The 25,970-nt window shown below is 42.3% G+C and overlaps 1 protein-coding gene across 6 annotated transcripts in view; it reads right to left on the reverse strand.

Annotated features, from left to right (window-relative positions):
- The window catches only part of SCN8A (sodium voltage-gated channel alpha subunit 8), a 218,864-nt gene that overhangs the window by 30,824 nt on the left and 162,070 nt on the right, over nt 1-25,970 (reverse strand). For all 6 annotated transcript variants that reach the window (XM_055095641.2, XM_055095640.1, XM_055095643.2 and 3 more), the window contains exons 15-20: nt 16,047-16,220; nt 12,687-13,043; nt 9,380-9,850; nt 8,730-8,847; nt 8,032-8,186; nt 4,494-4,667 (exon numbers count right to left, since the gene is read on the reverse strand). In XM_055095641.2, the coding sequence (XP_054951616.1) occupies nt 4,494-4,667; nt 8,032-8,186; nt 8,730-8,847; nt 9,380-9,850; nt 12,687-13,043; nt 16,047-16,220 (1,449 nt within the window). The remainder of the gene's footprint in view (nt 1-4,493; nt 4,668-8,031; nt 8,187-8,729; nt 8,848-9,379; nt 9,851-12,686; nt 13,044-16,046; nt 16,221-25,970) is intronic.

The raw sequence follows: 25,970 nt of genomic DNA on the forward strand, positions 1-25,970 counted from the left end.
GAAGTGGTGGTTGCAGATCAGCTTAGCTTACTTAAATCGATGATATTTTTAAGAAAATTTAGAGAGGAAAAAAAAAGAAACAATCTACAAATTAGTTTCATTTGCTGCTTTTTATCTCTATCCTAGGTCTTTAATTCTTTGATCCTGTGTCTGTGAATTGCACACACACAATTTTTAAAAAAATGAAGACATTTATAATTAAGCAGCATGACTGGCAGGGGGTAGAAGCGGAAGGTGTATGACCTAGCAAGGGTCAGGATGAGCAGGTTTAAAGGTTTCGATTTAAAAACAGGTATGGCCAGGTGTTGTGGCCGAGGTGGGTGGATCACCTGAGGTCAGAAGTTCGAGACCAGCCTGGCCAACATGGTGAAACCCCGTCTCTACTAAAAATACAAAAATAAATTAGCTGGGCGTGGTGGTGCATGCCTGTAATCCCAGCTGCTTGGAAGGCTGAGGCAGGAGAATTGCTTGAACCCGGGAGGCAGAGGTTGCAGTGAGTGGAGATGGTGCCATTGCACTCCAACGTGGACAAAAAGAGAGAAACTCCATCTCAAATAAATAAATAAATAAATAAAATAAAAAGGGGTATGGACCTTGATCTATGCATGTGCTCATAATCCACCAGTGTAGTTATCTTCTCTGAAGCCCTGGGCAATGTCCAAAGCAAATCTGGAAGTAAATGTTGCCCTATTAGGCTACCCTAATTTTCATGAAAAGGCAGATGGTCCAGAGTTCAATGTCTGCCTAAACTATGGTCCACAAAAGCCCTACCTAGAACATAGTAGCACCAACTAATCCCTTTCTCTCCATCCATCCATCATTATCAATAAGAATTTATATGGAGGTATCTACTTCCCTATTATTGCCAAGTGCAGCCAACTCTTAACTCCAAAAGAATTGAAAGTTGCCAGATTCTTCATGAGGCCTTAATAAGTATATCTGAAGGGAAGCTATTCTTTCTCAACCAAGTACCTGGACTCAACAGTCCCCTGGGTCAGCTTCATCTTACGAAACTTTGTCAGGTAAAGATTGCAAGAAACTAAGCTTTGAGTGGCTATAGGCACCATATAAGGTAAGAAGATCCCAGCTCTTCAGGGTGGGTGACTTATCTGATAACAAATAGGCCCACAGTGTGGAGAATGAAGGAGGAGGTCTAAAGGCCAATTCAGTGGCTGGCTCTAAACGTTGCTGGGAGATAAGCTGTTACTCAGCTGATTAATCTGGCCCAGGACAGGATCAATAAGGGTCTTATCTGGGTTATTCTTTAGTAGTTGAGGGCTCTCTTATAATCCTCTGAGTCTCTGTTAAGCCCCTCCTGGAGATAATCCTAACATTGCTTAAAGTATTCTTTAAGGAAAGAATCAAACCTAAAACAAACAAACAAACAACAAAAAAAAGGAATTGAGGAGACATCAAATTCAGGGCATCAAGCCGGGTGCCTTAGCACGTGTCTGTAGTCCCAGCTACTCAGGAGGCTGAGGTGAGAAGGCTGCTTGAGCCCAGGACTTGGAGGCTGCAGTGAGCCATGATTGTGCCACTGCACTCCAGCCTGGGCAGCAGGGTGAGACCTACCTAAAAAAATTTTAAAAATGAAAAAAAATAAATAAATTCAGGGCATCTATGGTTGCAGGCTGGAAAAAAAGGGGGAAAGACATTAGGTGATTTTTCCAAAATGATGTGAATATTTTCAAACGGGGAATGTTTTCAGCAGTCTGAATTCAGGCCAAGGCAAGTAGTCTCTGCAAGTCCCCACCTCCGGAACTGACAGGCTTGCTGATCTCCACATACAGTGGGATAAACGTCCTGGGGAAAAGATGCCAAAATTCTTTTACAGGACACAATCTCCAATGCAGCCAAGGACCTGAGCAAAACAGAATGTTTTCCTTGTTTGGGAACTCATACGGCTTATAAATAAAAGGAATTAACCTTGGAAGTCATCTGGATAATCCCATGACTCTGAAAAGTACTCACAGCTTTAAGAGGCAACAAGGAAGAATGAAAATCAATTAGGGAAACAAATGCGATGAGTAACAGACTCAGACATCAAGTCACCAGTGGATGGTGCTAAGTTAGGACCTAACCTTCTGGGTGTTCTAAAATGCCAAAGAAATCAGACACTTTACTCAAATGGACACCAAAAAGTCCAGCAGTTCCAACTGTTCAGGTGACAGTCCAAGACTAATTGTTCATCCACAATTCAAAAGTGGCAGCGATTGGAGCCACTGTGATGGCCTGGGAATGTCCCCCCACCTAGCACAAACCTGGAATCAGGCCATAGTTGCTATGGAAGCTAGTGTAAGCTCCCCAGGGGCTGGGAACATGCTTGCAACAAGGATAACCTCTGTTTCTCCTTATTGCTTCTGGAGCAATTCTACACAGATAATGGCATTCAACTATATTATTTACTAGTAACTGGCACAGAGGTCTTCACAGGAGCCAGTTGGGCACCACAGTAATGTAATGATCAAGCAACCCCCAAAAGCTAGAGGAGCTTATGAATTAGTGTCAGTTGGCTGCATGCCTGTCCTATGCTCTTTACCCCCTTCCACCTCGCGTATAGTCATAAAAAAAGTTTGTGAAATAAATGCTGGCTTGGCACAGTGGCTCATGTCTATAAACCCAACACTTTGGGAGGCCAAGGAGTTCCAGACCAGCCTGGGCAACATGGTGAAACTCCATCTCTACCCAAGATACAAAACTTAGCCAGGCATGGTGGTGTGTGCCTGCAGCCCCAGCTACTCGGGAGGCTGAGGTGCAAGGATCGTGTGAGCCCAGGAGGCAGAGGCTGCAGTGAGCAGAGATGGCGCCACTGTACTTGAGGCTGGGTGACAGAGTAAGACCTCATCTCAAAAAATAAATAAATGCTAATGTGTAGGACTGTTAGTGCTTTAGCAGCTTATTTGTTTAGCAGGGGCATGTGGGATACCTGATCAATATCCTCAAATTCTGGGTAGCTCACCCTAGGGAAAAGAGAAGAATGTGTTCTGGTGAGGGTAGGTCATGGTGGGGAAGCTCTGTTTCAAATCACAGCCTCCCCAGGCAGCTGGGAGTACCAGTTTGAGTTCAGGTGTCCCACCTGACACCAGGTAGTCCTGAGGAGCTATTGTGAAATGAAGACTCTATGGCACTTGCCCTTTCTCCAGAAAGAGAACTGGCCCAGTCTCACTTTGGCTCTCTGGGTCTTATCTCAATCCCATTCTTTAAGTCTTAGAGCTCCAGCTTTCTGTCTGTGGGGGGTACAGGTCCTTCCACCACAGGATGGTATCAACAGTTGCTGGAGGGATGCTAACATCTCTCGCTGCGAGGGTCTCACGTTGATACCCTCTAGGGCTGGGGTCCTCACCTCATTTAGGCATTTCCCAAAGGCTGGCTTTTTGAAATGGGGATGCAACTGAGGGCACAGTGACAGTTCTGGGAAGGGGGTCATTAACCATGGAAATTGCAGACAATGTATTGGAAAAGAAATCCATTTATAGAGCAGAAATCATGGCTCAGTGTTGGGCACCTGCCATCAGAGAGATTTCTATGCTGCTCTATCCTGGATCCCAGAGGTACTCTACAGGTAGTTCACCATGCAGCCAATGAAACCTGCATTCTACATGACCAGTCTAGTCTCCACCGTTCTACTTTCTTGGCACTTAACAGCCCTCAGAAGGAAGTAAATTTTCCACAGGCCCTGGTCCTACAAATCCCATTCATCCTTTCTTTAAAATGCTGACTTGGCTGAAAGAAAGAAGCTTTAGTTATTACATAGAATAAGAGAACAGTCATCATCCTTAGTAAAGCTGACAAGGGACAAGTGATGGTGGGGTGAGAAAGAGAGGATGTCACTTCCAACCTGGAAAAAACACAGGAGGTCATGGCCAGCAAACCTCGGAGATAGTCTTGGAACCTGGAGGAAAAAAGGATTTCTCAAGTTTCATGATCACTGTAGAATGGCAACGTGTGGGAAGAAGGGGGTATTTTATTTCAGTATGAACTCCCCTCACCTAATAAACAGACTTGTTTGGATGAGTCTGGTATCAAGACTTGAGTTGGATGGAAGTGTTCATGGGAATGGTCAGCAGGAGAGACCACAGATCCCACCACCAACTTCGTACCAGCAGCCCCCATCTCATTCTCTCACCCCTTCTCCCAGCCACAAAAAGAAGACATCCTGCTGGCCTGGGGCAAGAACTTTCCTGTCCCCAGCCTAATAACAAGGGCCTTTGAGACCAGTGATTCCACTTCTCCTAATCTCTGAATCTAAGTTAAGCCAAACCCACCAGACTAAAGAGTTGGTTGGTTAGTCGCCCTGGAGCAAATGCAGGGACTTCAGAGTTCCTCTTCCTAAAATGAAGATCTCAGTGCTATGAAAGGAACTTTACCCACACCTACATCTACATCTTGATCTATAACCTGGGCCCAGGGCAGCTACTGCCATTAGAAAAAGAGAGACCCCTGTTTCTGTGTTCCTGCTGGAAGGGGTGGGAAACAGAAAGCAAGACACCTACAGCCACAATGAGGAAGTCCAGCCAACACCAGGCGTTGGTGAAGAACTTGACGAAGCCATAGGCTGTCCACTTGAGCAACATCTCCAGGATGAAGATATAGGTGAAGACTTTGTCAGCATATTCCAGGATGGTGCGGATGGTCTTTCTCTGCTCAATGTAGATGTCCTCGAAGGCCTAAAAGAGAGGCAGCAGCTACCTATGACAGTGCCTAAAGGCAAGCAGGCCACAGGGAGCACTGCTATCCTCAGGGAGCCATCCCACCTGGGCTGGCCTGTCATCAGCTCCCTGTCTCCTTCGCTTTACTCCCCCACTACACAGGCTTTTTATGTTTTAATAGGTTTATTGAGATACAATCCACACATCATAAAATTCAGCCATTTAAAATGGCTTTTAGCATATTCAGAGTTGTGCATCCATCACCACAATCAATTTTAGAACATTTTCATTACCTCCAAAAGAACCCCCACACCTTTTAGCTATCACCCCCTAAACCCCCAACCCCCTAGCCCTAGGCAGCCACTCACCTACTTTCTCTCTCTAGATTTTCCTTCTTACGGCTGAGTAATAGTCCAATATATGGATATACCACATTCTGTTTATCCTTCATCAGTTGATGGACATGTGTGTTGTTTCTATTGTGAACAATGCTGCTGTGAACATCTGTGTATGGGTTTTTAGGTAGACATGCTTTCATTCTCTAGGGCATATGCCCAGGAATGGAATTGCTGAGTCATATGGTAACTGTTTAATTTTTTGAGGAACTGCCAAACTGTTTTCCAAAGTGGTTGCATCATTTCACATTCCTACCAGAAGCATATGAGTGTTCCAATTTCTCCACATCCTCACCAATACTATATATAAAAGAAATGACAAAATCTTTCCTCCTTTTAGTTCCTTGACACCACAGTATGGGTGGAGGGTCATACAGGTGGGAGATACTCAGGTGAAGAAAATCTTATCACTATTTTATTTCTTTGGCATTCATGAATGGGATAATCCCTTATATGGTGGTGTGAGCATTCCCATCTGCAGAGTGGTGGACTATACAGGTATGGTGCCAAGAGGAGGGAATTCCTAAAGCATAGGAAAACCTGTGGAGGTGGGGAGGAAGTCCTCTGTGATACAATGGGAAGTGCCTGCTCTGAACAGCTCCAGAAGAATAGAATTGGGTTGTCTGCAGCGTCACCTTCCAAAATGGAGGCACATGGATATCAGGTGCTCCACTTTCTCTCTGTTTTTTTTTTTGGAGACGGAGTCTCGCTCAGTTGCCCAGGATGGAGTGCAGTGGTGCGATCTCAGCTCACTGCAACCTCCACCTCCCGGGTTCACGCCATTCTCCTGCCTCAGCCTTCCGAGTAGCTGGGACTACAGGCACATGCCACCACACCCGGCTAATTTTTTTGTATTTTCAGTAGAGACGGGGTTTCACCGTGTTAGCCAGGATGGTCTCAATCTCCTGACTTCGTGATTCGCCCGCCTCAGCCTCCCAAAGTGCTGGGATTACAGGTGTGAGCTACCGTGCCCGGCTCCACTTTCATCAACAGGCAGTTGGGGGACAGGGGTCATGGGTTCCACAGTCCTACTCAGGGTCTCGGTGCAAATAAATCCCCTTTGCTCAATCAAAAAGGCAACAGCTTCCATGTCAGGTTTCCCCTTAACCCCATCTGTTGGAAATCCCTTCTATAATCCAAGGTATGTGAGATGCCCAAGACTGATCTCATGTCACTGAGGGCCCTAATCCCCACCCTCTTTAGTACCATTGTAACCACGTTCTAGTTTCTTCTTGGACATTTTAGCTGTGGCTTCATTTTGTTATTTTTTTTTTTTTGAGATGGAGTTTCGCTCTTGTTGCCCAGGCTGGAGTGCAATGGTGCAATCTCGGCACACTGCAACCTCCGCCTCCCAGGTTCAAGCAATTCTCCTGCCTCAGCCTCCTGAGTAGCTGGGATTACAGGCATGCACCACCATGCCCGGCTAATTTTGTATTTTTACTAGAGACGTGGTTTCTCCATATTGGTCAGGCTGGTCTCGAACTCCCAACCTCAGGTGATCCGCACGTCTTGGCCTCCCACAGTGCTGGGATTAAGGCGTGAGCCACCGGACTGGGCCACTTTGTTATTCTTAAATCTCATGCCTACTGTTGCACAGGGTCTGCAGGTACTGAACCAAATATCCTTTGCTTAATCATTAAGACAAATAAAAACTGTCAAAGGTGAGCAGTAAAGAAAGTTCAAAACCTTTAGTTCACTACTGCTTTATTCTTTTTTGTAGAGATGGGAAAGAGAAGAGCCAAATGATGGGTCATACTGTTTAGATTTTTGTTTACTAGATTTGAAGAATAACAATGACAGCAATAATAAAACGCCTTTCTCCAATCACTCGGCTTAGTCTGATCCCCTCTTTTCTTAAGGGCAGAGACCATGCTGTCATTTTGGGTGCCTCTGCGGCACCTCAGGAAGTGTTGTGTGAATGCTCGTTGATGCAACAAATGGCCCAGGGGCAGGCGGGGTGGTCTGGCTCCCCTTCACTCAGATCAGTGGCTACCAAGCCATCTTTTTTGCCTCCTACTTTAATCCTGACACCTTCCTGTGTAAACCTTCCCCTTACTTCCCATGGTCCTTTTCATGAAAGCTGTCTTCTTCACCCTTGGGCTTGTCTTTAATACACACTGCTGCCTCTCTCAGCTTTTCTTATTCTCCTGCCTCACAAGTCAGTGAAACTTCCCAAGTCACTGTCAAAATCTTTAACACTGAATTTGGGGTTTCTCCCTTGCTATGTTTTTTTTTTTGCTTCCAGATTAAGCTTTGATTCCACACCTACATGAATGTGCCCACCTTCTTTAAATATACTTCAACATTATGCATTCTTCACCTTTCCCTTAAGGAAAGTGTGTACTGTCTCTAGTCCCTGCAGTCCTCAAAACTATTCAACCAGCAAGCAACTCCCTCACACCACACCCTGTCCAGGTCTCCTCAGTTATAACCCAGCTAAAAATAAAAGCAAATGCCAAGATAATTAGTCTCAGCAGTGGAGGAGCCTGTGTGTTCAGGGCCTTGTATGTTTCACTGATTAATAAGTACTTAGGACAATGTGAATATAAATAACCTTTGTACCAGAGATCTGACTCTAAACATTTGCTAATGCCATGGGTTCTCTAAATCCAGTAGGCTGTGAAGGGACAGTAAGTGGAGGAATAACACCTCCCTCCCATCCTGGGTAACTGAAAAGCAAAGAACAAGAGATTTGGGGTATTAGGTAAGAGAGGGAAGTTCATTTTAGGGGCTGCTAAGGATGGGGTAAACCAGGCAGTGGGGACACATGAGAGGAATAGTGCTAAGAGGATCACAATGTGAACAAGTATGGATTCTAATCCCACAGGCTCAAAGTAGCAGCCTAAAGCACTTTAACAGATCATTCTTCTTGGGACCACAGCCAATCTGTTTTCAGAGCCACTGGGCTTTGGCCTCAGCCTTTTCCCACTGGCTTCTCTACACCCTTCCCCAGCCAATCCCTCCTCACACTCTCCCCTGGACCTCACCAGGGCGCCACTGCTCAGCAGAATCATGAAGATGATGAAGGTCTCAAACCAGTTGTGCTCCACGATGAGGAAGCAGGTTTTCCGCAGGATCCACCAAGACTTGCCTAGCCCTTCCTCGATGTTGACCTGGCAGCACTTGAACCGCTGGACACAACCTGGCACCAGCGGGAGAGGCGGGTCAGACCGTGGAAACGTGCCCCGCCCAGACCTGCCCTCTCCTCCATCTCCCAGGCCCCGCCAGGTGCTGCCCCACCACACAGCCAGGAGGACAGTGGCTGAATCAGAATGTCTGATTCAGAAATGGAGAGGGTGGCAGGGCTGGGGCTATGCTGCAAAGGCTAATGGGGCAAGGCCCTCAGGAGTCAAGAAGATGTCCTACAAAGAAGCAGTGAGAGGGAGGAGAAAAGGGTAGTCAGGAGGCAGGCACAGCCATGACAGAACAGGACATTCTAATGGAAATTTTCGGGCTGATGCCAAGAGAAAATGGATGATGAAAAGTGTGAGAATAGAAACTTGTTATATACTTGTCAGATACAAATAGGGGAAACAATCTAAGTTTCCTTCAAAATGGTGGGGTGGGGAGCAAAGTTCTTGAAGATAGCCACTGAGCTGCCCCTCACCCACCACTAGCCCTGGCACAACTGTGTCTGTGAGCAACACGAGTGTCCCAAGCCCATCCGCTCCTCGTCCCCTTTCACCTTCTGTGAAGCAGGCATCTGGATCCAAGTATTCCTCAGGCTGTTCCACAGGGACCTCTTCTACTTCTGGTTTGATATCAATGGTGCTTCCTTCAGAGGAGCTGGTGTCATCTAGTTTCTAGACACGCAAGGAAAAGGGAGATCAGGCAGCTCTGAGGCAACATGCCCACTCCACACTGAGAACTCTGCCTCTGGTGGGGATGAGGGGCCAGCTCTGACTCCTCTCTAGAATTCTTACTACAACTCGCGATAAGCAAACCATATCCACGGGCCCCCAAAACTTCTGTCCAGATGGGATATAACATCAAAACCTACTCACAGACGGCAATGACCCACCCAAAGCTAAATGCGGCTATAGGTTGGTTTCAGGGCTATAACTCAGATGAATGGCAGGGAAGTACTCGAGGGCTTATCCCAGCCTCTGACCCAGATGATCCAGAAGTGACAGAGGTGGGTCCAGGATCATCTTAGGATTCCACCTCATTTAGGAAAGGCCTAGAATGATACTGGGAGGGTGGAATTAGTTCTCCAAGTAAATTGGTTATTCCAGAATCTCTCTACCAAGCCCATAGCTGAACCAATCCCCAAGGCTGACAGCACCCTGTTTGCTCTCACGCAGGATCAAGGCTGTTTCTAGGCTGGGACCTTACATCTTTGCTGCCTTCAGGATCCGACTCGCTGCTAACATCCTCTGTGTTGAGGTTCTCAAAGTCAGACTCGCCCACAGCAATGGGTACCCGCACAGTCAAGTTGGGGTTGTTGATGAAGGACATGTGGTCCTCATCAATGATGTACTTCTCCACGCTGCTGCCAATGCCGCTGGTTGTGCCATTGCCATTCTTCTGGAAGTCGCCATTCCGGTGGATGTCTGCACCGGTGTGATTGGCGATACAGTTGGCCTTCTTTTCATACAACTCATCCAGAGGCTTTACCTCATCGGCCTCACGCTGCTTAAAGTGGGCCTGCATGAAGGCGTGCACCTTTAGTTTGGTCCAGGCCACACCCTTCTTGATACGGATCACTGAGATCTGGAGGTTGTTCATTTCCCCATCGTCATCTGTGGCAGCCAGGTTGTCTGCACTGAAGGAGCTCAGGAGCAAGGCCAGAAACAGGTTCAGCACCTATGCCAGTAGCATTGGAAAAAAGGAACAAATGCAGAAAAGTTATCCATCGAACTCAGGGTTGCAAACTGGAAGCCAATGGACTTCACATGACAGACTCAAAGAGGCTCTGTTGTGTTGTGTTTGGCCCATGTAGTATTTTAATGCTCATGTTACCAGGTGGGAATGTGTTTGGTTTTGGTTGTAATACAAGGAGTTTAGCACCTCTTTTCTTGGGTCTTTTATAGTTTTACATACATATATATGTACCCGAAAATATATTACTTCTCTTATAATCAGAAAAAACAAAGGCTGTATCCATTTTGGAAGGACATTTCCCCAAAATAAAAAGGTGAATATACATTACTGGGAAGGGTCACAAAGTGTACAGATGCCACATATTCATGAGCGGAGTTTTAGAGGACCCGCGTCAGAAAAAAAAATTAGGCTTGAAGTGCCATCCTTTCATACAAAAAACCAAGAAGGCAGAACTGAAATACACTTCATGTCATCATATTTTAAGAACAAATTTTGTTTTCCTAACATTTATAAAAATAAAATCGCTTTAGCAAGACAGTGATGGTGACTTTTATATTTTTTTGCATAGCCAAATGTCAAGCCATCAGATACAAGCTTTATTTATTTTTGTTTTAATCTCCTATTTTACTACATTGAACATTAAGATTAATTAATTTATTTTTATTAAGACTTACTTTTTAGGAGTGGGAGAGGTGCTCACTTCTTGATTTACACTTGGTCCTTACTTTGTCATACTTGGGAAGAAGAGTAAGGCATACATTTTAGGAGGAGATAACAGTCATGTGCAGAGTGGGAGGGTGGAAACAATAAATGAACTATAAGTGTTCGGATTATCTGCACCATTTGTAGAGTTAAAAAGGAATATGGTTGGTAAAATGCGGGTGAGTTGGAGAGGGCTTTGAAGGCCAGGCTGAGGGATCTGAATTTTATTTAATTAGATCCACTACTGGTTCTTGAGTAAAGGAGTCACAGATGATGACAGAGATTTGAAAGAGTCATTCAGACTAACTACATACAGAGGGGAAGGGCAGAAGTTAGGAGGCTGTTACATGCATGAATTGATAAGGGTCTGGATTAGGCTACAGAAATCCCAAATCTTAGCATGCATTAGAATCTCAGGGAGTGAGGGGTGTGGATGTTTGTTAAAAATATTTCCTTAGCCTACTCTAAAGATATTTGGATTCAGTAGATTTGGTATACAGCCTGGGACTTGGCCTTTTTTTGTGAGTGAAACTTGTGTAATTATGATGCAGGTGGTCTTGAGACCACATTTTTATAAAGTACTGAATGAATTATAGAAATGCAAAGGAAGGGGCAGATCTTAGATACTATGAAGAAAGATATCCACAGAAATACTATGAAGAAAGATGCATTTAAGACACATCAGATATTTGCTGGGAGTGGAGAGAAAAGAGACAGAAAATACTCCAAAGTTATAGGATCCTAGAAACTAGATGGGCAGAAGGACTACTGAGCAAAGGGGAACCTGAAAAGTGTCATCAGGGGGTAGTGGTAACAGCTGATTTTTATCAAGTGCTCAGGTATCTGGAGACAGCCATGGGGAGATGTCTTTGAGACAAATAAGAACAGGAGAGTGAAGAAAGGGTGGCAAAGTCAGGGCTTGAAAATGTTGATCATGCTACATACCGGGAAGCCATTGTTATAGTCACTGAAGTAGTGAGAAGACTAGAGGGATTAGGACTGAGGGAAAGGTGGCTGGGAATGGAGAACAGGAAGAATTAAACATTACAGTAGCTATTTTTTTTGTAGGTCAAATGGAAGAACAGAATAGCTGTAGCTGGTTCAGAGGCTGGTGAGTAGGAGCCTTTTACTGTCATGCTTCTCTGTGGCAGAAAAAGGAAGAGAACTAATGTGGATGAGCATGTTAAGGGACAGATAAGCTTGTTTTCTTCCAGTCCTCTTTGCCCTACCCTTGCAGGTGGGATTAGGGGCCTGATCTGTAAGATAGTCCTTTCTCAAACTTTAGTGTACTTTTGAGTCACACAAGGATCTTGTTAAAAATGCAGATTCTGATTCAGTAGTTCTGATTTGGGGCCTAGAATTCTGCATTTCTAACACACTCTCCAGTGATCTTGTTGCTGCTAGTCCTCAGATCACACTTTAAGAAGCAAGGTGTTAGATCTGTTGGTGACTCTTCTAAAGACAGAGGTAGAAGAGAGCAGGTGGACAGATCAAAGTAAAGCAATAAAGTGATTTGTCATTTATATAAATTAAATAAAACTCTAAGATGGTTTAGAGCAGTGGCTCTCAATGGAGGGCAATTTTGCCCCCCAGGGACATCTGGCAATGTCTGCAGACATTTTTGGTTGTCACCGCTCTCAGGATGCTACTGGCATCTAGTGGGTAGAGGCCAGGAGGGATGCTGCTAAATCCTACAATGCACACGACAGCCCACAACAAAGAATTATCCAGCCCAAGATGTCAATAGCACCAAAGATGAGAAATTGTGGTTAAGAAAAAGGAAGGCTTCTGTAGGCGAACGGGCACAGACTTTAAAGTCTAGGTTCAAATACAAGCCCTATATTTATTTGGGAAAGTCACTTAATTTTGCTGAGTTTGCTTTCCTAACTCTAGGAAAAGGGTTGACAAGTTGTGGGGGTCATGACTAAGTAGGCACTCTGTAAGTATCTCTCTCCTCTCCTTCATTTGTACCTTAGGGTTTCTGGGCCAAGAAAGAATAAAAATCAACAAACATGACGGGTAGTAGAAGGACTAAGCAGTAGAAGGACTTGGGCTTCTGGGCCAGGGGTAGAATATTCAGGGTGTAGAACAAAAATATCTACAAATTAGTACTAACCACCAAGTTGCCAATCACCATGACCATCATAAAGACAATGAGGCACATGGCCTGGCCTGCCACTTCCATGCAGTCCCACATGGTCTCAATCCACTCCCCGCACAACACTCGAAAGACAATGAGGAAGGAATGGAAAAAGTCATGCATATGCCAGCGAGGGAGTTCACAGTCCTGGTTGATCTTGCAGACACACTCTTTGTAGCTTTTTCCAAAGAGTTGCATCCCCACCACGGCAAAGATGAAGACAATAATGGCCAGCACCAGTGTCAGGTTGCCCAGGGCACCCACTGAATTTCCAATAATCTTGATTAGCATGTTCAGGGTGGGCCAGGATTTGGCCAATTTGAAGACTCGGAGCTAAGGAAAAAAAAAAAACCCAAACAAAAAAATAAATGATACTCAATCAATTTTCTCACCACATGGCTAAAATAAAAACATAAAATTAGGAAGATCAGATTAAATATATTGAGCACCCTTGGAAAATTCCCAGGACTTTCTAACAGTGTCTCAGACTAAATGGGGAGAAACTGAGACATAAATAAGGGAAAACTGATTAATTTCAGAGTAGTTGAAAAAATTGTAACTAGAAACCAGGAATACTGCCTTAGTCCCTTACTTTAGATCTGAGTCAGTCTGCTTTTTGAAAACCCACATATGAACATATCCCTTTCCTACTAATTTTCCCTTGACTTCTCACAGGACAAGTGAAATAAAATGTGATTTGTAGGAAACCAAAAGACTAGTATGGGAAGGACAGTTTAAAAAAAATCCATCTCCTTAAAAAAGCAAACATTAAAAAATTCTAAATACCTATTTTGCTTGCCAATAAATAATCAATGGCTGATTAAAAAAAAACCGTTGTGATATGCTTGGAATAACTTGGAGGAAAAGCACAACTCTCAAACAGGGGCAGTTCCACATACATCAGTCATCTTATGAAAAGAGCCTATACTGGCCAGGTGCAGTGGCTCATGCCTGTAATCCTAGCATTTGGGAGGCTGAGGTAGGCAGATGACTTGAGGCCAGGAGTTCGAGACCAGCCTGGCCAACATGGTGAAATGCCGTCTCTAATAAAAAATACAAAAATTAGCCAAGTGTGGTGGTGCAGGCCTGTAATCCCAGCTACTTGGGAGGCTGAGGCATGAGAATCACTTGAACCTGGGAGGTGGAGGTTGAGGTGAGCCGAGATCACACCACTGCACTTCAACCTGGACAGCAGAATGAGACTATGTCTAAGAAAAAAAAAAAAAAGAAAAGAGCCTATATTGTTATTCAGAGGACAGAACTTTTAGTACCTGTCAATCATGAAATATCTATATTCTGTAATAAATAATAACAAGATCTTGGCTAACAGAGTGTTAATTATTTTTTATTAATTAATTTATTTATTTTTGAGACAGAGTCTCACTCTGCCGCCCAGGCTGGTGTGCAGCAACGTGATCTTGGCTCACTACAACCTCCGCCTCCTGGGTTCAAGTGATTCTCCTGCCTCAGCCTCCCAGGTAGCTGGGATTACAGGCGTGCACCACCATGCCCGGCTAATTTTTGTATTTTTAGTAGAGATGGGGTTTCACTATGTTGGCCAAGCTGGTCTCAAATTCCTGACCTCAAGTGATGCGCCCGCCTTGGCCTCCTGAAGTGCTGGGATTACAGGTGTAAGCCACTGTGCCTGGCCCAGCCTGAGAATTATAATGCATAAAGGCTATGGCAGTGTGGCCAATAAAATTATAATTATGAGATCATCATTAGATGTCATATGCTAACAAATAACTAACATAGAATGTAATAGGAATTTTGGTAGAAGGCAACAGCACAATTTTAACTTTTTTTTAATTGAAAAGTTATCTTATCAGAGAGTTCAAGATTTACCAGGTGTTACCCTATATGCAGACATCTGGGCCACTCATATTGTTTTCAACAGAGTGGTTTTTTAATTTATTAAGAATATAAGTTCTAAGGCTACTCTCAATCCTTTCTTTTGTCACCTAGGTAATAACTATTCTCAAAAAAGTCCACTGTGGACTGGATCCTAACCAAAGGATCCAGTAAACAGTAAACAGAGGTTTCAAAAATTTGGCAGTTATTTGTGACTCTGACTGAGTGAAATCTCTGTTTTACAAATAGTTTCACTTTTTCCAGTTCTTTCTTAGAACTGCTGAATATCTCAATGAAGAAACTTTAAACCTTTTCAGTTGCCAAGTGCTTATTTTCCCAATAGGGAGTGAAAAACCCAAGCCAATTCTAATGCCAGGGAAGCAGTAGTGACCTTTGTCTGAGTGGGATACCCCCAGGATAACTCAGTTTCTCGAGGAGTTAATCAAGATATCACTTACGCTTATGTTTACGGACAGCTGTTTTGAAGATACCATTAACTATTCTTTCAGAGTCATTTTAAGTCATTAAGAGTAACTTAAACACTAACTTCTTCAAATACATTAATACAAACTCCTTTTTAGCTAATGATAGAGAAAATAAAGCCAATGTTCAACAACTAATTTCAATATAATACAGATGCTCCTTGACTTATGATGGGGTTATGTCCCAATAAACCCATTTTAAGTTGAAACTGCTGTAAGTAAAAATGCATTTAATATACGTAACCTACTGAACATCACATCTTAGCCTAGCCTACCTTAAACATGTTCTGAACACTTACATTTGCCTAGAGTTGGCCAAAATCATCTAACACAAAGCCCATTTTATAATAAAGTATTGAATATCTCATGTAATTTATTGAATACTATACTGAAAGTGAAAAACAGGACGGTTGTGTGGGTACTCAAAGTATGGTTTCTACTGAACGTGCACTGCTTTTTTGCAGAATGTAAAGCTGAAAAATTGTAAGTTGAGCCATCATAAGTTGGGAACCATCTGTATTTAAAAACCTTATTTTATTCTCATTTTTTGGAAGCGCTACCATGACAGAAGAAATGAAGAAAGTCATCTTTGAACAAGGAGAAATTCTTGCCATTTCAAGGAGACGTTCAGATTTAAAAAAATAGATTCACTAGCAAACCCAAATTAGACCTCACACTGGGCCTTGGGGGAGTTCATTTTCTTCATCTAGTGTCTTGGGTCTTATTTTTCACTTATCATCTTAGACATCTCTTAGATTAAGCAGCATTTTCTAAAGAGCTTCTTAAAATTGATTTCTGTTTGCTTATTGATTTTTAACAACTAACTTCCATATCAGGTATTTTAGGAAAGTTTTTAGTATTTTAGTAGCTAAGCCAAATAACTGGAATTGGGAGTAAAATACAGCTAATATATTTTTTAAGTCATCAAATTAATTTATGCAGAACTCTTTCTAGTAGCTGCAAGATAGGAAATGTTAAAAGAAATTGGAGAAATATGGAATACCAATCGGAAAGATCGCAGCACTGAAAGCCCCTCCACGTCTGCTAGACTCAGTTCCATTAAACTGAGGGAGACAATAAATCCGTCAAAAATGTTCCAACCTTCTTGGAAATAATAGTAGGGATCCATGGCTATGAGCTTCAGGAACATTTCCGCTGTGAAAATTCCAGTGAAAACCTAAATAGGGGGATGCAGGGGGTAAGAAAAAGAAATAGTAGAAAGAGAATGCCTTTATCATTATTTTTGAAAACAACATGTCCAAGAAACCTCAAGAGTTAACCTTAGTTAAATTCTGCATCTGAAGATATCAATACCTGGATGTCTCATGAGCACCCCACCTGATGCAGGAAAATCTTATTCTCCTCTTGAATGAAGTCCCCAGCCCCAAAGTTCCCATCTTTGTTGCCAGAACCACTCAATTTAAACTCTTCAAGAGTGCAGTTGAGAAAATATGCTAAGCAATGGCAATACTACACCAGGCGACTCCTTTCAAAGGGTCAGCAGTCATTTTGAATGTATATAATACTTGTGATGTTTGCTTAAAAAAATCACTCGCGTTATGATTAGAAAAATAAAGTATTAATGCTAATTTGACATTATATCTTACCAAACCCAGACATTTGCCGCAAGGTGTAAAAGCATACAATATTGCCAAAATGTGCAAAATATAGGAAATAATATCTATAATCTCACCACCTTGCATACAACTATCATTTTCATGTATTTTCTTTCTGTTTTTTTTTTCAAATACACAGGTATTTTGACAGAGTTGGAAAATCATAGAATACATAATATCTTGGGTCTGATTTTTCACTTATCGTTAAGTCTATCCATGTTGCTACACGGTTCTCCCAACTCTCACTCTTACTGCCTGTATAAAATTCTACTGGCGGCTGGGGATGATGGCTCACTCCTGTAATCCCAAAACTTCTGGTGGTCGAGGCAGGCAGATCACTTGAGTCCAGGAGTTTGAGACCAGCCTGGACAACATGGTGAAAACCCATCTCTACAAAAAATATAAAAATTAGTTGGGCGTGGTGGTGGGCGCCTATGGTACCAGGGACCAGGAGGCTGAGGTGAGAGAATCACTTGAGCCCGGGAGGCAGAGGTTGCAGTGAGCCAACCTGGAGGGCAGTGTATCATGCCACTGCACTCCAGCACAGGTGACACAGCAAGCCCTATCAAATAAATAAATAATAATAAATAAATAAATAAATAGTGAATAAAATTCTATTGGGTAAATACATCCTCAAAGAATTTTCCTATTGTTGGAGACTTTGGTGCTTCCTTTTAATTTTTTTCAATAGGATAATCAATGACATAATAAATGTTTTAGATTTGTAGCTTATTGTGTGTAAAAATGACATCTTCCCTATGTTACCCATCTCCCATTTTTCTGCTGACAGAGTGCCTGCACTTCCCGATGACTTCCATATCCTGCAGGCATTAGGAGGTGATATGCAGGATGAAAGTCAAATCCCATGAATGTTGGTTTTGACAAAACCAATACCTTCATTCTAGGCTAACCATATAACAACAGACTCTTATTGAATATTATGTTTTTAGAGGAGAGGACTTATTTTTACAATAGATTTAAAACTGTCATAATATATTAGTACTTGTAACTACCTGTTTACCAAGTTTCCACATGAAACAGTTTAAGGAAAACTGAAGATATAGTCTGAGAACAAAATTAAAAATAGTAAAAAATACTTAGATTATAGATGCTGTTTGGAAATATACTGAATTAATAAACAGCAATAAAAAAACAGAATGATGACTGAAATACATCAAAATGGATAAGTGGGCTATAGGTTTTCGGTGTTCATATGCTTTTCTGTAGTTCCTCATGTTTCTAGATTGAAGATGCAATATTCTAAAATTGAAAAAAAAATTCCACAAAGAGATCCAGTTAAGTAAAATCAAAGTTTATAATACAAGTTAAGCATCCATGGATGGAACATCCCTCTGAGTGAGTTCAGGGAAAGTACAGACAGCTCATCAAATCCTGACATACATTTCACCCTTAGAGTAAACCCATCGGAGGTTTCTCCACATAGAAATGCTAGCCTGCCTAACACACACTAAGTAGAGACTTGATTTGTTATCCCACTGGTTCCTGGTAAACACACAGGAAGTGCTCATGAACAAGCACTGGCTGATTGACCATGGAATATCTATACTGTGGGAACTCTGGTTCCTAAGGGAAATGAACAATGACATAGTTATGTGGTGTTGCCTATCACCAGGATGAATGGCCCCAGGCATTAGAAATTGTCTGTGACAGAGGTCAGCCACCATGTTGCTTCAACACATGGTATGTTGCCATCAGTTGGGTGTGTGTCAAAATACACCTATAACTATTAGCTGTGTGAAGGAATTGCTTTTTTAAAAATTGAGAAGAGCAGATTTAAGGTTATCCTATGATGCTCTTGTTTGCACTGTGATATGCTTCTCAAAGAGGAGAAAGGGAAGAATTACATGCAGTGTATCAGCAATTATATATAAGTGTCTGCTATGGTTTGAATGTGTCCCCCAAAGTTCATGTATTAAAACTTAATCCCCAATGCAACACTGTTGGGCAGCAAGGTCTGATAAGAGGTGATTAGGTCATGTGAGGACTCTGCCATCATGAGTGGACTGATGTTATTGCAGGAGTGGGCTGGTTATCTCAATAGTGGGCTTTGTGATAAAAGCAAGTTTGGCCCTCTCTTGCTCTCTCACTGTTAGCTTCTTCTGCCCTTTGGCCTTCTACCATGGGATGATGTAGCACAAAGGCCTTCACCAGGTACTGGCACCATGCCCTTGTACTCTTCAGTCTCTAGAAATGTCAGCCAAATAAATTTCTGTCTGTTATAAATTACCCAGTCTATGGTACTCTGTTGTGGTAACATTACTTAGACAGTGTTGTTCTCCTGAATGTCATCAAATATTCACTTTAGAATTTATGTTCTTATGCAGCAGTTCTCAAAGGGTAGTTGAGGATCCTTAAAGTCCCTAAGGCCCTCTCAGGAAGCACATGGTCCTCTCTTTTCCAACTGCAGAAGTACCCCCCATCTGTGGTTTTGCTTTCTGCAGTTGCAGTTAGCTACCATCAACTACAGTCCAAAAATATTAAATAAAAAATTCTAGAAAAACAATTCATTAAGTTTTAAATTGCATACTCTTCTGAGTAGCATGATGAACTCTTGAGCTGTCCTGCTCTATCCTCCCAGGATGTGAATCATCCCTTTGTCCAGTGTATCCATGCTGTATAAACTACTTGCCCTTTAGCCACTTAGCAGCCAACTTGGTTATCAGATTCACAAAACCCAGTATGGTCATGCATTGCTTAATGATAGGGATAATGTGTTGTTGGCAATTTAGTCATTGTGTAAACATTAAAGAGTGTACTTACACAAACCTAGGCCTTATATATATATTTTCATTTATATATATATATTTTTTAATATGGAAAACCAAATGTCCCAGCACCTTTACATAACATCAATCATTTCTCTTACTTGACCTGCAAGGCCAATATCAAATGGCATATAACAAGTTTTTATATATGTTCCATTATAATCTTACAGTATCACTGTCAGACATGCAGTCTGTCATTGACCAAAATGTTGTTATGTGGTACGTGGCTGTACATATACACACACGTATATATATATATATACGCACACACACATATACATACATACATATATGTGTATATGTGTGTGTATGTGTGTGTGTATGGCTTGGTACTGAGGTTTCAGGCATCCACTGGGGGCCTTGGAATGTATCCCCCTTGGATAAGAGAGGACTACTGTACATATCTGTGTGAGGCAAGCTTTTCTTCCTATACTTTAGCTAAAATAACATATCACAACAGACTGAATGTAGAAACAGAAAAAGAGAATCTAACTACCTTCTATTAAAGCAGACATGAGGCCGGGCACGGTGGCTCACGCCTATAATCCCAGCACTTTGAAATGTCCAGGTGGGTGGATCACTTGAGGTCAGGAGTTCAAGACCAGCCTGGCCAACATGGTGAAACTCCATCTCTACTAAAAATACAAAAATTAGCCAGGCATGGTGGCGGGCACCTATAATCCCAGCTATTCTGGAGGCTGAGGCAGAAGAATCGCTTGAACCTGGGAGACAGAGGTTGCAGTGAGCCGAGATTGTGCCACTGCACTCCAGCCTGGGCGACAGAGTGAGACTCTGCCTCAAAAAACAAAACAAACAAACAAACAAACCAGACATTAAAGAGATTTGCAAAATGTCGAACAATGCCATTCTTCCAGTTTTTCTTAAAAAATATAGTTTCCCCACGCCAATACGTTATTTATGTTCATGTGTGATAGGTGTATTATTGTGATACTTATTTATTTTACAGATAGGGTCTTGCTATGTTGTCCAGGATAGTCTTGAATTCTTGAGCTCAAGTGATCCTCCCATCTCAGCATCCTGAGTAGCTGGGATTATAGGGATGAGCTGCATGTCTGGTTAATTTTTTTATTTTTGTAGAGATGGGGTCTCGCTATGTTCTAGCCAGGCTAGAAAGCAATGGCTATTCACAGCCGTGTTCCTGGAGCACTTCGGCATCAAATTCCTGGCCTCAAGCCATGCTCCTGCCTCAGCCTCCCAAGTAGCTGGGACTCACCTAGCTATATTATTGTAATTCTTTAATTACAAAATGAATGTTTAGAAATTTTCTCAGTTTTAATTTCAAACGTGATAAATATCAATAGATATAGCACTTTTATTTAAGAGTATAAAGGAGTCCTGATCTCCTCAGAATATTCTATAAAACAATGGTTCTCTATTCTCTATAAAATACTCTGAATTCACAGTCATCATATCTTTCTAGTTTGGGTTTTGTTGTGTTTTGTTTTTTGAGATAGGGTCTTGCTCTGTCACCCAGGCTGGAATGTAGTGGCATGATCATAGCTCACTGCAGCTTTGAAATTCTAGGCTCAAGTAATCCTCTCACCTCGGCCTCCCAAAGAGCTGGGATGACAGGCATGAGCCATGCCTAGTCTAGTTTGGACTAGCCTGTGGTCATATGCCTGATAACTTGTAATGCCAGGTCAACAAGTAAGGCCCATATAGTCCTAAGATTGGGGTATATTTCACTTTGGCGTCACTATGGGGTCTGGGGAGAAGTCACACACCTCCTTCAGCCCTAATTGCATTTGCAGATAAAATTTAGCCTTATTTGAAAGTGACAAGCGTCTGGCATGCTCCTCTCTTTGTGCTCAGAAAAGGGCTTGTCAGCTCCTGTTCTGTAGTAGATCCTCGCCCAAAGTTAATCAAGTTCAATTTGATTAAAAGTTCTATGTGTACTGCAATGGAGACATGAAAAAAAAAAAGTGACCATGAAAAATAATGGTTCCTTACGAACTCAGCCACCAGAATGTAAGTAACTCATCCTGGTTTGCCACTTTTCACACTGAAAGTCCTGCATCCTGCATCTCCAGTTAGGGTGATCAACTCGTACCTGTTGACAAGGACTGTCCCAGTTTTAAAACTGCAAGGGCTTCCTCAGGCCTCTGCAAATTAAGGTGGTTGGTTACCCAACCAGGAGGGGACAGAACAATAACTAAAAATCATGTGATAAGTATTTAAAAAGAAGTATCCATATGGGGCTATAGAAGCACAGATGAAAGAAAAAATCTGAAAAGAATTCTTTTTAGCTGAAAATCTAGGTAACCTATAATTAAGAAATGATAACATTCATTTATGTTTGGTGAAGGAGAAAAATAACTTTCTGCTTTTTTGCTTTTGCTTAGAATCTGAGAACTTAAACTTATATGTCAGATTAAACCCTAGCTCTTCTTTCCATCCCCTTCCTCCTGAACCACTCAGTCCTGAAGGCTGTAGGTGGGCATGCCGGTAGAGGGAGGCTGCTGCCCAGTGCTGGAGCCCCAGGAAGGGCACGGCCCAGCAAGGAGAGTCAGACATGGAGGGGAGCGAGGAGGTCCATGCAGGGCAGCAGGCTGGCATGGGCTGTCTGAGCCTGTGGGCCAAGGAGAGGCATCCGCTTTGGGCAACAGTCTAGGATGGGCAGTCGGAAGTGGTATGAGGCGTGGCTACCCCACATAGGTGTTGAGGCCCAAGTGTGGTGGGAGGACGTCCACACTTGAGGGGGTCGGGGACTTAGCAGAGAGAGTCAGAGCTTAAGTAAGGTAAAGATAGCATCTCCAGGAGATCCCGGAGTGGGCTGAGGAGGGACTCCCTGCAGGGGAAGACTCACAAGGGGTGCCAGAGCCAGGTGAGCTGATGAGGGACTCATGTAGGGGAAGGCCTGATGTGGGGTGTCAGATACCGAGTGGGGTGAGGAAAGTGTCCAAACAGGGAGGTGGACAGTGAGGGTGTGAGAGCTCATCAGGGTGAGGAGGGTGTCGCCTAGTTTGGGATAAAGTCAATGGGCCAGGTGAGAACTTCCAGGAGTGTTCACATAGACAGATGGCAGCATGAGCAGGGTGATGAGGGGTGGCCTGGTGAGGGGTGTTAAGAGTCTGTGCAGGATAAACAGAGCTTCTATGTCAGGGGAGAGTCTGGTGTGGGGTGAGAAGGATGTCCATGCAGGCGAAGGCCTACTGTGAGGCATCAGGGTCTAAGCAGGGTGGGGCAAACCATGTGTGAGTTGGACTGGTGTGGGTTCCAAGCTGAGGAGTGTGAGCAGGTGTCCACATGGAGGACACGGCTCGGGTGCTGAAGGGGTGGGGGGCACCCAGAGCCTATACAGGGTGAGGAGGGTACCCATGCTATAAAAGGTAACAGTGCCTTTTGATCAAATAAGTATACCAAAGATAGTGGCAACGAGGTTTCTTATTGTTGCAGGAGTTACAAATACAGAAAGGGAGAAAACTAGAAAGAATCTTGAAGTGTTGGATTAGAATTGGAAGTGACAGGATCAACTCATGGTTTGCAATATCCACGGCTAGCTCAATATAAATAGCTCATCATGTCCTAAGAGGGGCTGCATGCTGCTCCCATAGCAATATGCATACCTAGATCTCAGATCTCTACCTCTTCCTTTTTTTTTTCTTTTCTATTTTGTTTTAGAGATGGGGTCTCACTGTGTTGCTAAGGCTGGTCTCAAACTTTAAGCGATCCTCCTGCCTCAGCTGATACTCAGCCTAGATCTCTACTTCTAAATGCCATTTTTCCACTAAAAGACTCAGGGCTTCTTGAGAAATGGCTGATTCCAGCCCTGGGGCTGGAAAAACACGAAAGTATCCTGGAATACCTTGTGGTACCAGAAAGCCAGGAAGTGATGAAGACATGTGAAAGGGATCAGAAGCCAGCTTGAAGGAATTTCCACTGGCCACATCAGAGGAAGTCTAAACATCAAATGGATTATAACTCAGATAAAATAGAAAACCATTAATCCATACTGATATAAATAAAGGAAGAAATCAAAATCTGAATGAACAGGAAATTTAAATCGTTTTATCGTTTCAAACGGTCTTCCTCACAAATACCTATTAAGTATACAGTAAGTCCTCACTTAATGTCCTCAATAGGTTCTTGAAAACAGCAACTTTAAGCCACATGATGTACTATATGCCATAGGAACTTAACTCTTGTTTATATCAACTGGCCTATGGTAAAACTGGTTTTGTTATACAGTATATCATTTAGCTTAAAGTCACAGTTTCCAAAAATCTAGAACCTATAGAGGATGTTAAGTGGGGACTTACTGTAAATGGAAAAAGCGTAACTTCACAGATGAAAAGCCTGGCAGACACCTCCTTAATCAAGTGATTAAATGAACGTCACCAGTAGTGGGACAAATGGAAGCTACATGCCAACTGGTAGATACAACGTGAAGAAGATAGTCTCACTTATCTGATATTCCTACCAAAATGCAGAACCTGCATCTAATCATAAGGAAGCATCAGACAAGCCCACATTGAGGGAATTCTACATAACAAATGGCCTGTAGTCTTCAAAATGTCAAGACATGAAAGTCAAGGAAAGACTGAGGAACTCCTCCAGGCTGAAGAAAATTAGAGAGATATGATAGCTACATGTAATGGGGTAATCCTAAAACTGCATCCTTTTGTTACAGAGGATACCACTGGGATCACTGGCAAAACTTGAATAGGGCCTGAGAATTAGACCCTTAACTTAACTCACAATCAGGGCTATAGGAAAAGCCTCACATTCCAACCACAGGACAAGGTCATACTTTACTTCACAACATTGTAATGTATCAATGTTAATTTCCTGGTTTTGACAGTTATACTATGGTTATGTAGGAGAATGTACTTGTGTATAAAAAGTACACACTATAAGCATTTGGGGGTGATAAGGCTATGTGATAAGGCTTTTATTGTAAAAAAAAAAAAAAAAGAAGTTTTTTGTACTGTACTTGAAACTTTCCTGTAAGATTCAGAATGTTTAAAAAGTCACCTCATAAACTTACTAATGTATTCAGTTAGTTGCAAAAAAGGCAGGAAAAGAATCATTACATTTATCTACTACATAACATAGAGGCTGTATAAGTCACGCAGCTTCCCTGGGCTTCAATTTCCTCTATAAAACATGTGGATTGGATTGAATTATCTCTAAGGTTCTTCCTACTATTATTTTCTCTTTTGGGGAGGGTAGAAGAGGCAGGGATCTTCAATTTGCAGAAGACTGTTCTCATCTTTCTTTAAAAACATCTTTCTGTATGTCTACAGACAAAGACAACTTAACTCACAATTAGGACTATAGGAAAAGCCTCACATTCCAACCACAGGACAAGGTCATACTTTATTTCACAAGTCAGTCTCATTTTTTTTCCATCCTCTTATTCTCAGGTTCAGTCAAAGCCTCTACCCAATTCTCCAAATCTTTGAAAATTCTCCTATTGAATTATACTAACACAGTTCCTAAGATTTATAAGATACTTTTAGCTATCCCAAAGACTTCCGTATAGGTTCTCATTTTATCTTCCCAACCAGTGATGGCATGGTATTATCTTAACTTTACAGATGTGAAACATTTCTGGACAGAAATCAATGACTTATTTAAGGTTATACGATATCTAATAGGAATGAAAACCCAAATCTTCTGACTTCTAATTCTGTGTTCTTTCTGCCAATCTCAGCGCTCCTGTTGATTGGCAACAAAGTATATCTTTGAGTTTCTGGTATTGTCCAGAAAACACTCATGAGGTCCAGCACGTACCCAACTTCCTTATTTGGCATCTCCACTCAGTGAATAGACACTTAATACGTCCAAAACAGAACTCTTGGTTTTATACGTCAAGCCAGTTCCTTTGCAGTCATTCCACTTTTCCCTCAGTTATTAAACCCCTACATCGAGGCACCATTCTTGATTTCTTTCCTTTTACCCTCACATCTAGTACAAAATATGCTGGACTATATACTAAGCTCCCTCCCCACTGCTAATTGTACATTTACTTGCCGTTTGAAAACCCTTGCCACCTAAGAGCTTTCTTATTCTAGAACTTGGTTCTGGGTTGGCTTGTCTCATGGAGTTCCTGAATATTAGCTGTTGACCTTCTCTTATTTCCTCTTTTTTTACTGATGGTTCTGAGCAAAGTCTTCTGCATACTTACAATTCTAATTTAGATGTCATCCTAAATCTCTAAATTTTCATGAAAGGAAAAATAACATTATTTGCTAGCCTGGTCTGACTGGAGTTCTAGTGGGGATAGGTGAAAAAGCCTCTCAAAATCCCTTGAAAATCAGACTGGTTCTGTAAAAAGTAAGGAAAAGTAAAGATTTTGAGAAAAACAAAACTCTACAGGGAAAACAGAACCACCAACATCAACAATAAAAATTATCAAGACATATTTCTCGTTACTTAACTCTTGGCTACTAAAATCAAGCTTATATCTAAATGATATTGTTGACAGGCTTAAAATTCTGCTTGATGGCCAAGGTACTGTGTCAGCCAGTCACAGCATGTGCCCACTGACAGGCACCTTTC

Source organism: Pan paniscus, chromosome 10 (assembly GCF_029289425.2).
Source record: "Pan paniscus chromosome 10, NHGRI_mPanPan1-v2.0_pri, whole genome shotgun sequence".
Lineage (NCBI taxonomy): Eukaryota > Metazoa > Chordata > Mammalia > Primates > Hominidae > Pan > Pan paniscus.